Source organism: Candoia aspera, chromosome 7, assembly GCF_035149785.1.
Source record: "Candoia aspera isolate rCanAsp1 chromosome 7, rCanAsp1.hap2, whole genome shotgun sequence".
Taxonomy (NCBI): domain Eukaryota; kingdom Metazoa; phylum Chordata; class Lepidosauria; order Squamata; family Boidae; genus Candoia; species Candoia aspera.
The window spans coordinates 18747911-18763930 of record NC_086159.1 but is presented as its reverse complement, the minus strand read 5'-3'; the positions used below and the strand labels follow the sequence as shown (position 1 = coordinate 18763930).

General features: G+C 37.6%; 1 protein-coding gene across 2 annotated transcripts; it reads right to left on the bottom strand.

The window, feature by feature from the left end:
* Positions 1-4229: 4229 nt before the first annotated feature.
* STMP1 (short transmembrane mitochondrial protein 1) lies at positions 4230-8614 on the bottom strand. Of its 2 annotated transcripts, none has more exons than XM_063309465.1 (3): positions 8519-8614; positions 6335-6629; positions 4230-4567 (listed from the first exon to the last, which is right to left on the bottom strand). In XM_063309465.1, the coding sequence occupies exons 1-2, from the start codon at positions 8597-8599 to the stop codon at positions 6552-6554; spliced, it is 159 nt and encodes a 52-aa protein (XP_063165535.1). In that variant the 5' UTR covers positions 8600-8614; the 3' UTR covers positions 4230-4567; positions 6335-6551. The 2 variants fall into 2 exon arrangements, with proteins under 2 accessions (XP_063165535.1, XP_063165536.1); XM_063309466.1 differs by having other exon boundaries at positions 6492-6629.
* Between the last annotated feature and the right edge of the window lie 7406 nt (positions 8615-16020).

The window sequence follows — 16020 nt, the reverse complement described above, 5'->3', positions numbered from 1 at the left end:
ACCCTGGTGTGCTGCAGCAGAGTTTGGGAACCACTAAGGACACCATGAAAAAATGACTGACACACTAAGAGTGACATGAACCAGGATAGCTTGGGAACTGCTGATTGAACATTAAACATTGAAAAATGATTCTTCCATTTTTATTTGATAGAACATATGTAACACACAATCCTCTAGTGTAAATTTATTTAAAGAGTAACTGTTAACTTTTAAGAGTGTTCATGCATTCTTAATGCAGAAAGCTGTATATAGAAGCTACTTTATAAGTACATTCATCAGGGTACTAAACATCATTTTGATGGCCCCAGTGCAAATGTGCGTTCCATTCATATACATAGCATAAAGCCATCCAATACATACAGTCTCCTGAGTTGCTAAACTTTTCTTTTTAAATGTTTAAACTGGATGTTCTACTCTTGTAAGTACACTCTTGCTCATTTTGTTTTTTTACTGTGCCCTCTCCATCTCCCTCCCTCATTTATTTTCTTTTGCTAATTTTGATCAAGAGAACAGTTTGGTGTAGTGGTTAAGGCAGCAGACTAGAAACTGGGAGACTGTGAGTCCTAGTCTTGCTTTAGGCATGAAGCCAGCTGAGTGACCTTGGGCCAGTCACTCTCTTTCAGCCCTAGGAAGGAGGCAATGGCAAACCACTTCCAAAATCTTGCCAAGAAAACGGCAGGGACTTGTCCAGGCAGTTGCCAGAGTCAACACTGACTTGAAGGCATCCAAAAAAAAATAAAAAATGGTTTCAACATATCCATCTTGAAGAAAAACCTTCAAAACTTGCTGGTTAGATGTTCTTCTGTTTGATGATGTGTTTTTGTATTGCATTATCATCATCATCCAACACAATTAAACATTTCATAAAATAGGCTAATTCATTTTAAAAGTTAGTTTTTCTCTTATTGCAAAATTATGCTTGGTTTCTAATCTGCTCTATATAGAGGTCTCCCTGAAAGACACTTTTGCAATGACAAGTCTGCTTACGAAATGCAATTTGGAAAAAGAAGACTCTTTCCTCTACTGAAGTATCCCACTGATAAGTGTAGGAAGCATTTAAAAGCATCTGCACTTATTGTTAACTGTAAATACAAGCACTTAAGCTATTTAATCCTCCTTCAGCTCTGAGAAATAGCTTTGGCAGGAGGAGGCATTGTTGGCACTAGCTGCAGCTAAGAATCTGCAACAGCTAACTTTCTGAGAACTCCTAGTAAAAGCAGATGCCCTATAGCTTTACCTTTCCACAAAATTGCTCATATTGTTTAGCTCAAGAGCAGGGGAAGTTGTTGTGCAGAAAATGATGCCCCAGGAAGAAGCATTTCAGGGCAAGAAGGCTTAAGGAAGACTGTGGTTGTGTCATGGAAATGTTTTGCTGAAAGCACTGCTTTAACTTGCTGGAGCTGCAAACTATGTGCAAGATTCACACAAATCCGCCAGTGTGACTTCCAGAAGTCAGTTCCAGAAGGATTGTGCACGCTCCCCTAGAAAGATCCTGTGATGGCACTTCTCAAATTCCAACAGATTTATCCTGCACTAAAGAAGGCACTAAGTGCCTTTACAATAGACATATTATTTTCATAACACTTATGTTTTTTTAATCTCACATCCTATTATAGATGATATATTAACCTCAATAATTATATCATGATTACCTTTTGTATGTTTTTCCCATTAGGAAAAGTAATAACCATCTTTTGTTCCCACTGCAAATGTTTCTGCTGGAAGAATTGCTTGGTAATGAAATAAAGTCTAAAAATTGTTAATACTCTGGTGGTCTGTAGAAATAATAGAGATGTCCAAACACTTTCCTTCCCTTTATCTTGTTTGTTTGTTTTTAAGGCAGGCACACTATTCCTACAGGGCATAGAAATGGCAAAAGGCTTCTACTCTAGAGATATGAGGGTGACCTGGTTACAGCATCTGTCACCCCACTGACTGACAGGTTTGACTTGGCAGGTTAGGTAAATGTCCTCTTACACCTCCAGGTGCTTCCTCCAGAAGAAGGACTATCTCCATAAGTATCTGGCAGCGAGCCACCCATATTTACAGCACAATGATCTGCCTTTCTTTTGCACTATAAAGGTTCAAAAGACATGTGATAAGCCTTTGGCCAGATCAAAACATCCATTTTGCCCTTATAATTAACCCCAACTTCCTCCCACCATGAAAAAAAACCAGGATAACATTTTTCATCCCTTTCTCCAGTGATGTTGCCTCGTCATCAGACAATTCTCCTGTAACCCGCAGGGGCCAAATCAGTAACAATCAGTAACAAAGGGCCATCCCCCAAAGATGTTGTCTGCCAGCTGTACTTTTCTAGAACCTTCAGCTTGGACTTCAGCAGTTTCTGCTGAATAATAGCTTTATATCAGAGTCTTTCAGGCACAGAGCTGGCTGGTTCATTGAAAGACACAAAAGCACCTTTCACCCTTTACTGCACCTATCTTAAAGTTGTCAAGGTTGAAAAACACTGGTCTAAAGAGTACCATATGTGTGCAGTTGGGCTGTATAGATAGCCAGCTACCCCACAATTCTCTAATATGGAAAGGCAGTTTGCTCTCTAATAATAAGAATTTAGGAAAAATAAAATGTTAAACTTACTGAAGACCTGAAGATAGGCAAAGAATATCACTGGTGTCCCATAATTACATATTTATGTCCAATTTAAAATCCTCTTGACTGTAGGTAAAAGTGGGATGGGGTTGAGAAAAATAATCTATGTTACTGGTAATAGTTGTTATCCTTCTGTCCTTCACCCCAAAATGAGACCATCAAACTAATAGCAATTGTTAAACTACAGCAACAAAACAACTCCCCTGCTGAAATGGATATGGAAGTCAGTGGTATATCAAGTCATTTTCGACACATGTATTTAATGTTGACTTAGCTGGTATTTCCTTTATCATATTCTTTTATCATGAATTAAAATAATAAATAAATGATGCATTGACCCAGCCAATTCAATACGGTTCAGCATATTATATAAACACAGCCATAAAAAAACAGCAAGAGTTGTACTGCACATTACTTAGAAATAATGGAGGAAAAAATAAGTACCCAATGAATTAAAATGAGTGATTAGAAATAAATAAGTCTCATAATGGGAACAATTTGCAAATAAAAAGGAACAAAATAAAACTTTCTTGCGTAATTAGGACACTTGTTTTGATTACTGAAAAATTATATGAGAAGATACCAGTTTAAATAATTTCCCAGATTAAAATTTGGAACACAAGTCTAGTTACAGATGCCTACACAAGAAGGTGCCAACATTTCTGTCCAAATGCATTAACTCTTATGAGTAAAATCTTATTGTTGTTTTGCTATGACAAAGGGTGTCAATACAGGCTAACGGACAGTATTTGATTATTTTAAGGACTATGGATATAAAATTAGTTAGATGTTATCAATTCAGGTTCAGCTCCTTTGATAGCATGGATAAATGATTGCCACCTTGACCTGTCTCAGGTGAGATTTCTGTTTTTCTAAGGACATTCCAGTAATCTTAATCCCATCCATCCATGTTTATCTGTGCCTTCCCTTTCCCTTCCCTCAACATTGCTAAACGTACTTATATTCTTGTATCACATGCCAAAAATATAAGTTTTCTGGTTCCTGATCATCACATCAAAGGAACAATAAGTCTGTATATAGTCCAGAACTGCTTGTTCCTTAACTCTTATTTATTATTCAAGTTCATAATTCAAAGACACACTAACATTATGGTTTAACACAATGTGTGAAATCAGCCAATTGCTGCTCTAAGTTGAATTCCTTTATTCCACACACTCCACATATATTTACATAGTTTGTGTATGTTTACTCCTAGACAGATAGGTAGATAGATAGATACAAGATGTGCATCATGACTACTTCTTTACACAAGACAAGGACTTCTGTTTATCTACTTCAATGTTTCTCAACCTCAGCATGCTGGCTGGGGAATTCTGGGAGTTGAAGTCCACATATCTTAAAGTTGCTGAGGTTGAGAAACACTGATCTACTTCATCTTTTCTTACAATATAACCTGTGTACAATTCACATAGTATACTGATATGGCGTACACTACTCTATTAGAATATTTCATGTGCAATCTATACTCTCATTGTAAAACTCTAGTACTCATGTCTGTTGTACCCCTTCCACAACTCACACTGGAAAACTTTCCAGATAATGTGTGCTAAGTGGCACTGAAAGAATGTAACTCAAAGAAAACTGGCAACCCTCAGTGGAAGTAAAGAACCAGCTTTTATTTTGTACCACCATGTATACTGTTTGGACCTTCATGTTTTGCAACATTACAGGCAGACTTGGCAAATAATTTCTAATTCTTCAAAAGCCCATTTGTGAATTTCAGAAGTTGATCACTCTACAAGCAGGGCTCTGCTGCCTTGACATAAGGCAGCAGCCCAGTTGACTTAACGGTAACAGATAGGCAATCCAGAGAAACAATTTCATGCTGCTTTATGTAAAATTAGCTTTGATCTCTGAACGTCATCCGCTTTGAAAATTTGCATCAGTTGGAACAACATTCCACTTTCCCCTGTCTATCAGTACAGACAAGATTCTGAAAGAGAGAAAGAAAACACTTTCTGATAAAATTAGATTGGCAGGGAATTCAAGCAATTTTACCCAAACACTTCATATTCTTTTGAAAAGACAATTGATAATAATGCTCTAACACTGCATCTATATGTGATGTTCAAGGGCTCAAAATGATAATGCAAAGAGAATCTTTGTTACCGTGATCCCAAAAGCACCATCAGGTTTGATATGATTGATTATAGTCTACATACAGAATTAAAAGCCAAATCAAGGGAAAAGGTTCTCAATTAAGTCACTGTGAATCGGACACCTTTTAAAGGCTGAAATGTCTCACAATCATTTAGTATTTACTCATTATTATACACTTTTTTGGATATATAAACCATGGTAATCCATAAAGCTGTACTCAACATAGTACAGGAACACTGTTATAGTCCCAGATCTATGAATACCACAACTTGCTGTTTAATAAATGAAGAAATTCCCATGTAAATATATAGGCAATATGTTTAGCATCTGACATGGAACTAGAATTCTAGGTTCCAAGTTAATCTGGCCACACGTTTATTGTCTGGTTCGTTATTTGATGTCAAGCCATATAACAACCCAACAAGGGTTGTGATAGTTCTGGACTGAATGTAAGAGACTATATCAAGAGATTCTAGATAGGACTTGAGCACATGTAATCTTCTACTCAATGAAATAAATGAGGCAAATTTTATCCCATTTGTACCCTGCCTTGTAGCTAATGAGAGTCTTCTCAGAAATGGTGGGGAAGAAGGCACAAGAGAACAAATGAAATCAAATCTCTGTAACCCATCCAGTGCTATTCTTCACCGAGCTATGGGAAACCTTGGATATCATCTAGTTCAGACATGGGCAGACCTTAGGAAGCCAAATCTTGAACTTCAATATTTGTGGTAAGGAAGGGTTTCAGTGGAGCAGGAGGCTTGGATCTGGGACATATTGTTTTGAAGCCATGTTAAGCCTGTTTTGTACTGCTATTTTTTACCACTTCAGTTAACAAAATTTAGTAGAGTGATCAGTCAGAATAGCACAGGATACAAACATGTTTAGAGGGGGCATACAATAGGTATGCTTACCCTTATGTAGGCAATGCAATATCTGCAACGGTTGTCCAGCCTCTCTTTAAATATTTCTAATGAAGAATGAGGTTTCCTATTATCTTTAGATAAATGCATCTTGCTTTGTTTCAGGAAAGCGCTACAATGGATACAAGATGATAAAAATACAAGCCAGTAACTTTGCATAGGTTGATTCAAGTTTTCATCCTCAGAATGCAAGTGCAGGACTCCATCAATTCTTAGTTACACCAGAATGGCAAATCCCTAGAAATATTGTAAACTAAAATACCAACTTATCTACTAAGAATTAGAAGATGAGTGTACTGTTGATACATTGGGGCAATTCATTATTGAATAAGTTTTTCCAATTTTTTTTTTAGATTTCACAATGTCAAAAACAATGGATGAAACATATTGGGTTTCATACCCCTCTGACCTGCTCAACCTTTCACATTCAATTTACATGAGATACAATAGCTGACTATACAGGCTGCACAAATCCCCAATAATAAAACAGAAAGCTCTTATTTCAGGCAACAAGATGGGCATTTTTATCAGAGATTTAGTGCCTTACAAATAGGTACCACTATTTGTAGGGTTGTTTTTTCAGATTGGAATAATTAATGGGGTATCGGATCCCATTTATACTAAATATAAAATATTACTGAATCACTACATTAAGCACTAAAGTCCAATTTGTACACCTTATAATATATGGGATTTTTTTATTAAAAAAGTCAAATAACCTGAAAGTGCTACGAGGCCACATGGATATAGTAACACTAAGCCTGAGGGCTGTTAAGGGCTTCTGAGACCAGACCTGGGAGAATTCATTAAAGCCATTCATTAAAAGGTTGACACCTGTGGCTGAATGGTTAAAGTACACCATCTGTGTTAAATAGAGGGATGCCCAAATCAGCGTCATTTATCACTTGGAGGCTTCTTTTTAGCTTCCACATCTCTCTTGATGTCTTCAATCTTCTTTGCAATGTTTGGAACCTATAAAACATATAAAAGCATATAAGAACCTCTGAAGTTTAGAGAGTCAGTTCAAGGTAATTTCTGGGTCCAATATATGTGCAGGAATATCTCTTTTTCTACAATCTGCTTTGCACTATACTCTAGTGCCTTTGCACGTCTGACTACAGATATATTTCACACAGACGATTAGTTCTTCCGTGGCAGGGTTTTTATTGTCGAACAAATTATTACTAGGGTTGAAGGAGGCACCACCTCTATTACCAACTGAAGGGGACTCAAAACACATCTTTTCACACAGGCTTTTTAGTGTTTCATGATGATAATGTTTATGCTATATTACCTATAATTTTTGTAAATCACCCAAAAATGTTGGGAGTAAGAGGCATATACAGTAAATGAGCAAATACAGACAAAAAGAAATCCACAGTGATAATGCCATCAGTGTAGATGTGCAGTGGAAACTGGATGAACTCAACACATCTGACAATCTGCCCGTATTTCCAATCCCACTGCTGAGTATTTGCTTTCTTAGAATGAAGCTTTCACCCAGGAAAACTAATTCCCTTAAACCTTCTTGAACAGATACAAGGCAACATCCTATCCCACCTGGATTTACAGTACAGATGTTCTAGAACAGCTTTTCTCAACATGGGTCTCCCATCTTTCAGTATGCTGGCTAAGTATTCTCTGAATTGTCATACAACGTATCTGGGAGATCCAAAGTCAGGAAAGGCAGTTCTAGGGTATGTCACCAGCACAGGAGTAAACAGTCAACAATGTCCCCAGATTTCATCAACAAAGATATACAAATAAAGTATCTTGATAAAACAACTAAATCTTCCATACTTAGGCATATATATTCCATTTTTTTTCTTTTGTCTCAGCCAGTATAGCGTAGCATTTTCCAAAAAAAAAAAACTAGCCAGAAAGAGAAGATATATAACCATTTTCATTCTAGAAACCAAAAAAAAAAAAAAATTCCCAGAGGGAAAAAAGCCACCTGTTTGTTTTCAGCATATGACGACGTATGGGTCTCATGTTATAATTTTAAATTAAATATGAGTCTTTGGTCTGAAATGTTTAAAGATATTTGATGAGCAAGAGAAGGACGATTAGGACATTCTACCTATTCCATTGTTGGTATATCCTTGATTTTACATATTATTCTGAAAGTTGCAATGCAGGTGAGAGAGACATTGTGATGTAGGAGTGAAAGTGCTGGACTAGGAACAGGGAGACCCAAGTTCTAGTCCATCCTTAGGCATGGAAGTCCCCTGGGTGATCTTGAGCCCTAATCAGCCTCACGTTCTGCGACAACTCAGCTGATAAATGAAACCCCTGGTTGAATCATGCATTGATAAGCTTTGCTGTAGGAACTAGTTGCAGTGCAAAAACAGGCAAACTTTGGTACCTTGTGGGACAAACACTAAGAAAAAACAAAAATTCTAAAACTTGTAATGCAGGTTTCAACGGAAAAGTATCAAAATATTTATTTCTTGATTTGATTTGGGTTCTATAGCCACCCATCCCAACAAGTGACTCTGGGTGGTTTACAATCATAAAATATGACTGCGAAGTATATCACAGATACTTTCATGAAGATTAATGTAAGAGAGCACAGATCAATGTAGAAACAGAATGAAATGAAGGTATGGATGAAGGTATGTAAAACTGATCTGGACCTTCTTTATTACACAAATCAAGACTGCTGGATTGTGGTTCATAGAACAAGAATAGGGAATCAATCATCTTTCAGATATTGCAAGTCAACATCCTTGACACCTTTGACCACTGCATTCTAGAACAAATGGGAATTGGCGTCCACCACCATTTGGTGGTTGACAGGCTCTCCAATCCTCACAAATTCCAAGCTTTGACATACGTTTGAAAGCAGCAAAAATACTTACATCATAGTTCTGGGCCAAATACATTCCAACTACATTGCCAACTGCAAAGCCGAGCTGAAGAAAGAACAGAAAGGATAACATTGTGGATTTTACTTCTCTCCCTCGCCACACATGAAATGTACTTTAGAATTGCAGTAAGTTTTCCATTCTATCTTTTAAAACAAATGTTTTGCCAATTTCAGGCCAAAGCCTGATTTTCATTAAAGTGTTTATCATGTTTTAAGCTAATGTTTTTGCCAAATGGTTTCCACCATTTGGCTGAATGCCATGTAAGCTGCATACAAATAATTCATCACTATTTGCAATTTAAATCCTGGAATTGTGCAAACAGCCACAAAAGGATTTGAGGAGACCTCAGATAATGCACCCTCAGTGTGGGGGGGACGGGGCAGGGGGACTTCCTTTTTCATTGCCATAATTGCCAGCTTATTGTAGTTGCCAGCATTTTCTCATGGCTGTTTCGCCTTCTCTACTGTGGGATAATATCAAGATGACAAGCTATGTGGGAATGAGGTAAGTGGGTAACTTTTTTGTGGCTAGAAGATACACTTTCCTTTAAAAGACATTGGGGCTTCTCAGGACCACAGAGAGAATGGCAATGGCCCACTGACAGCTGATTGGTGAGGAGAGGAAGTCTGGGGGATTTTTAAAGGACAAAAAACCCCAAAAAACCCTATGCTACATAGGCATAGCACCTGTTTTGCACTTTAATCCCAGCCCCCCAAAATCAGACAAGCCTATCCATATAAAAAATCATGCCATAGCATGATCAAGGGGCATTAGAATGAGGTCATCTACAGATCAGATGTCCACCCCTTCCAAGGTATATACATTCCCTTTTATATTGATGCATACTGGGTCATTCTGATTGGAGCAGTATATAAGCCCTAGCAAATGAATAAATAGGTAAATAAATCCCTAGATGAAAAAAAAAGTCATAATCACAAGGATTACATCAAAGAAAACACAGCAGAAGTTTCATTAAGTACTTTCATGGGCATTTCAAAGACACCTACATGGGCAAGCAGGTGGAAGAGTGGTCAGATTGACAAGGTATAGATTAAAAGTTGGTGAATGCCCATCCATGCCGAACTCTGATTCACATAAAAAAACTTTGCCTAACATAGCTCCATGGTCACTTCCAGCCCAGTATTACTGCTGTTGATTTGTGGTTGCTCATTCCTGTGCACAGAACACAGGAATATTATAGAACCAATTTGGTGTAGTGGTTATGGCACTGGGCTAGAAATCGGGAGACCGTGAGTTCTGGTCCTGCCTTAGGCACAAAGCCAGCTGGGTGACCTTGGGCCAGTCCCTCTCTCTCAGCCCTAGGAAGGAGGCAACAGCAAACCACTTCTGAAAAACCTTGCCAAGAAAACTGCAGGGACTTGTCCAGGCAGTCTCTAAGAAACAGGTACGATTGAACGTATAAAAGTTCCAAAAGCAAGATTTTAGGACTAATTTACATGTGCACTTCTTAAATGGTTTTCATCTGGATAATGAAGCCTTCAAATCTCATAACATTAAAAAAGTAACAAAATGTTAATATAGTATTTCAATGCCTGGAGGTGAACTGCTTTTAACACTTGAGAATCTATGCTTCAGCCATGAATGAACTACAGGTTATATTGATAACCAAGAATAGAAAAAGCTATTAAAAATATGAGCAATCAAATTATTGTTGTTTTCAACAGGCTGCCATTGTATGCCATTCACATCTCACTTCCTGTACAATATAGATGTGGTGCTCAAAAAAAAAAGAGAAGAAAACCATTTTAAATAATGTACTCTGTGATATTAATTTTCATAACCTCCTCTGGAGAAGCAATAACCCTGCATTTTTATTCTTCATTTAATTTTAGCCTTTCCCAACATGATGCCCTCTGAACATGTTGGACTACAACTCCCATCACCCTCAGCTAGCACCAGGTTGGGAAAAGCTGCTTTGGAACTTCTGTTTGCTTTACTTCCTTGGAAATCGGAAAGGTTTAAAAATCACCATTTTCCCCCAAGTACCAGAGGTCCAGTCCAATTTGCCCAGCATTTTGCTTGCTACGACAGTAAAATCTTGATTTAACAGACCCCCATTTAACAGACTTTGGTTGCAATGGACAAATTTTTCATCTAGACAGCTCCCTGAAATAACAGGCAAGTTCACTGTATTTGAATTAATTTGGGCAGGGCAGTTACATTTATGGCAATTTTACCTTAATTTTACAACATCTGTGACAATTTGTATTTTGCATCTGTTTGAGACTCCACAAGGACTATTTCAAACTGTTTATTTGTACAATATTTCATATTAACATTACTGAATATGTAAACTGACTCCATTTAACAGTAAAAACACCACAGAAGTCAGTATCAAAGGCTAATATATTCAACGTGGCATAAACAGGCTTTTCACAAATTATTATTCTCCAGATGTATCACACCATAACCCCGGAAAAGAGACCGGTGTTGTTTTCTCTCATCAGTGTCTACAATGAAGCAAATTGATTGGATATCTATGCAGCAGCTAGCAATTCCATTAAGAGTCATTCCTGAAGTGGTAAACTCTATGAATTTACAAGTTATATTGATGCAGCCCTTTATGCCAGCAACAGAAAAGCCTCAAATCTGTAATGCACATCAATCCATATGCCAGACACAATACCCGTTTGCTGCAGGTGAGTGCAATGATTCTGTTGCCCTGATCTCTGTAGTGCTGAAAGAAAAGTTTTGCACAAAGGTGCACAATATTTACAAATGTGGAATACTCTTCATGAAGCTCCAGCTTTAAAGTCATTTTTGCACACCAGATGAATGCAACAAGGAAATGTTCAGCTGACATTCCCATTACAGATCTCTGCAATGGCTCTAACTCACAGTAGGACTAAAAGGCATTCTCTTTACTTTCCTGGTAGAGCAGGGGTTCCCAACATTTTCATCTGCTGAATTCCTATGTTTGACCTGTTCCCTCCCACCTTCCACCCCCAAGACTGTTTGGAATATAAACATATGAGATGGAAGGCAGAGAAATAAAAACTTCCATAAAACATGCTGGAAATAAACCCAAAATGAATTACAAACAATTAGTTAACAATAAGGCACATGTTCAAAATCTCCCTTTACATCCACAATTCCTCAGTAATCAGTAACATCCTGCCTTTCACAGACTTACCTTAAAGATGCTCTGGATGATGACTTTCTAAAAGCAGCCAGGTCAACTCCAAATAAGGTAATGTGATGTTCTTGCCAGGTGTGAGGTTTAGTATTTGGACTGAGCTCTTGAGAAATTAAGTCAACCTCACCTAGTCAATAACTGCTAACTCAGATTAGTGAGAAAAGCAAATAAGAGCTGGTCTCCTGACCAGCCATGGCTAGTCTTTCTATACTATAGGAGTTACAACAAGGAAATGTTCAGGACAACTGCCAAGCCATACAAGAACACAAAAACAAATGTCTGAAGCTCAAACCCTAGCCACATTTCCTAGGGAGTAAGTTCCACTGAACGTTACAATGATAGATTGATTTTGTGCCATCAAGTTCGTGTCAACTCTGAACAACTACTTAGATAGACTTTCAAGCTTGGTCCTACAGGTCTTCCAACAGTGCACCTATTGCCACTGTAATTGAATCCATCCACTTTGCTGCTGGTTGTCCTCTTCTTCTCTTTCCTTCCACCTTTCCCCACATCAAAGCCTTCTCCAGAGAGCTAGTTCTTCACATAATATGTCCAATATATGATAATTTGAGCTTGTTCATTTGTGCCTTGAGTGAGAATTCTGTGTTGATTTGTTTGATTGATCCATTTGTTTTCTTGGCTATCCATGGTATTCTCAGGAGTCTTCTCCAACACCAAAGTTCAACAGCGTCAATACCTTTACTGTTAATGGTTGACCCTAAAAGGCAGCAGCTATCCACCACTTCAATATCTTTATTATCAAGTCTGAGGCTGGTTGCTGCTCCTGTTGTCATTAGTTTTGTTTTCTTTATATTAAACCTTAGCTCTATTTTTCACTGTGCTCATTAACTTTCATTACTAGAGCTTGCAGATCACCTATCAGAGTAGTAACATCTACTAGTGCAGGTTATTGACATTTCTTCCTCCAATTCTCAAACCACACTCATCTTCTAATCCATCTTCCTGCTAATTTATATTTTGCATATAAACTGAGAACATTATAATCTATGAAGCAAAATAACTGGGCTCCAAGTCACCCACATAAGATAAAAAACTGAGTTAGAGGGTGTATACACACTCTTTTCTCTGATATGGCATTATTTACTATGCTAATGAAGACAAGTATCCAGAATCTTTGGAAGCTTTTTCATCCCGATCCCCTATTACCTGATATTCCAAAGACTGAATATGGAAGCTAACAGGGAACTCTACCACTGAACAAGGATCACTATGATGCAGCAATTCCATTGATGTGTAGATACAACCATACTGAGGAAGGTAGCAAAACGCAAGGCTGACTCATGGAAATATTCATAGTAACCTGGACTTCTGGTGGGGACATGGCGGACTAAGCAGCTGTGCCCTTGGGCTTAGCAGGCAGAGCTGACAATGCAGCAATTTTTTTCCGGCTCAGGCAGGTTTTCCTAAAGCCCAAGAACATTTTTTTTAAGTATGCGTAACCTAAGGGAGGCTTTCTACCACGAGGAGAAGCTGTCTGGCTGTCTTGGTGCTTATCGTTATTTTTAGGATTACTTTTTTAAAAAAAATTCTTTTAAGTTTTGGCCTTTGTTTTCCTTCCAAATACAAAGAAGGATTGAGAATAAACGATTGTCTTCCTGTTATTATTTTTGTATTAAATTTGAATATTTTAGCATTTTCCTACACATTGAATTGGCTGATTTTAACCTTCAGCTTTCTGTTTCTATTTTCTAATGAGAGCTGTCTGCCTATCTCACTCTTGCTTGTGTAAATACATTCTGGAACTTTTCCATATCTTCAACTTTCGCTAGTTAAGCTTCTAGGGGGCGTTATAATCTACTGTGTGAGATATGGAAGATTTTAAACAGATTTTTTCTGATTTCCACCAAGATTTTAAACAGATTTCTTCTGACTTCTACCAAGCTTTTATGCAAGACATTCAGGACATCATGGAAAATATGAGGTCTAAAATGTCCCATCAGGTTGGGGATGTGGTGGATGAAACTGAGGATTTCAACAGTGATAGAAAGGTTTTTTCTAAGAGTGAGATTGGGATTTCTATTGAGATGCTGGATGAAGATCGGATAGTGGAGTTGAAGAAATTTAAGGGAGAGAGAGATCTGCAATAAATAAATGAAATTGACTTCCTGGTGGAATGCCATGAAAAAGAAGGGGTCATCATGTAAGGGAGGTTTTTTGAAGAGAAGCTGGAATTTTTGAGGGGGGCAGTTGGGCTGTTTGATATTTTTAAGAGAAAAGCTCTGTGCACATTGTGGGGATATGTAAATGCTCTGGTTTATTTTGAAGTGGGATAAGGGTTAAAGAATGTTTATCTGGATTGCCTTAAGGATTTGACTGATGTTATTTGCTTTTAAGAATTTGGATTAAGATTATTAGGGTATAAAAATATTTGGATGGTTTTAAGGATTTAACACTACTGTTTTGAATTGTTTTTGTTTTTTTGATTAAGATTATTAAAACTGTTGTATTATTAAGTATAATGGCAGATAATGTATGTGCTTTTCAGTTTGATTTTTATTACAGTAGACAGAAATGTAGAGAATAGTAGTAAGAAGGGAATAATTGTAATCTTTTCAGGGGGGAGTTGTTTAGGAGGTCTAATGATTTTTTTTTATTTTAATATAAGGGGGGAGTAACTGTCCTAACAGTCAGAGATCACGCCGAGATGAGGAGTAGGTCTCTAGTGTTTATTACTGCTACATTAAACGGAATCCTAACAAACTGAAGAAGCGTGGGAAAAACCCAGACAGATAAACCCCAAAAGTTAAGGCGGGTCTGATCTGTGTCTCTTTGAATGGCTGCTTAATTCCTCAGTACTACGCATGCGTTTTCCCCCCTGGATAGAGGCCCCTTCCTGCTCACCATCAGTACTCATGACAGTAACTGTACTTAGTGATTTTTATAATGTCCTAAGTGGAATGCTTTATAGAAATAATGTGGTTTTGGTTTAATATAGAGTAAGAGATTAGCTATGGAACTTTTTGTATATCCTTGCTGTTAAAAGTCGGAAGTCACATCTTTCTGTAATTTTGAAAAAAGAAATATTATCTTGTGTTTTCACACCTTTTTAGGGGGGGGGGTTGGCAGTTTTTTGTTTTTTTGTAGCTCTTATCCTTGTCTTAAAACTTAATAAAATTCTTTAAAAAAAAAAAAGGAAATTTTCATAGTAACTTGAATGCCCAAGCAGAATCCCAGGTAATCAGGTAGATTTGCGAATAAAATTATCATTACCTCTTCCAGACAGAGAGAAAAAGTTGCACTCTGAATCATTTTTGAAGCTAACTATAAAATGGTTTTACTTCTTTGTAGACAAATTAAATGTTCACCGTTCCAATGTTACTGTTACATCATAACGTTTTGCATGTCATTTGGCTGATGCATGTTTCGTCTGGAAGGGGAGGAGGATTCCATCTTGTGGGATTGTTATGTTTTAGCAGCTGGATTGGAATGTGTTTGGGTTATCTCGTGTGTTCAAGGTTCCTTTCCCAGGACATCAGCAGAAACGGTTACCAGCACCTGGGGGGGGGGGGGAGTTTGCAACGGCAGGGCGAGGGGAGGGATTACATTTGTGCTGAGGGTTTTTAGTTTGTATTTGGTGCACTTTTACTCATTCTCAGCTTTCTCTGTATTTGCATGCTATTCTTTAATAAATCAGATATCATTAAGTTACTGCTTGTGAGTCTGAGTCTATTGGAGTAGGCAATCATTACATTAAATGAGAAACATTTTTCTACCATTTCCTGGACAGGGAATAAACATCATTTGGAACTTGCAAACAAAGAGACTTGCAGTAGCAGCATCTTCTCTTGATCCTGAAAAATCATGCTTGCTTCTAAGATTTCTTACATTTATCTCTGAACCCCAGCACCGATCATTTCTCATGTCATCACAATCACCATACTAAGTTTTATTGTTTTCAGGATGTATACTGAATAATTTTACTTTTCTAGAGATCAGTATGTTACTTCTCCAATACGTCCTGCTTGTTCCTGCTACAGCAAATTTGGCTCCCTCGCTTCAGGCTGAAAATATAAAATATACACTGACATTGTTCCATCAACTGGTGGATGGAAAACTTGACTGTACTGTTTTTTTGACATGCTTTCTGGAATTTTGCAATGGGATGAGTTTTTACAGAAGAATGTAAGACAAACCTCAAAATTCCATATGAGGACAACAGGGCCTTCTATTTAATTGCCTCTGGCAAATGGGACACACACATTCTTACACCCATCGTACCCTGACTATACAAAAATGTTCCTTGTCTCTGATCTGTATTCCCACTTCCTATTTATTTCTATTGTTCTGCCACATGATTTCACACACCCCTTTTCCA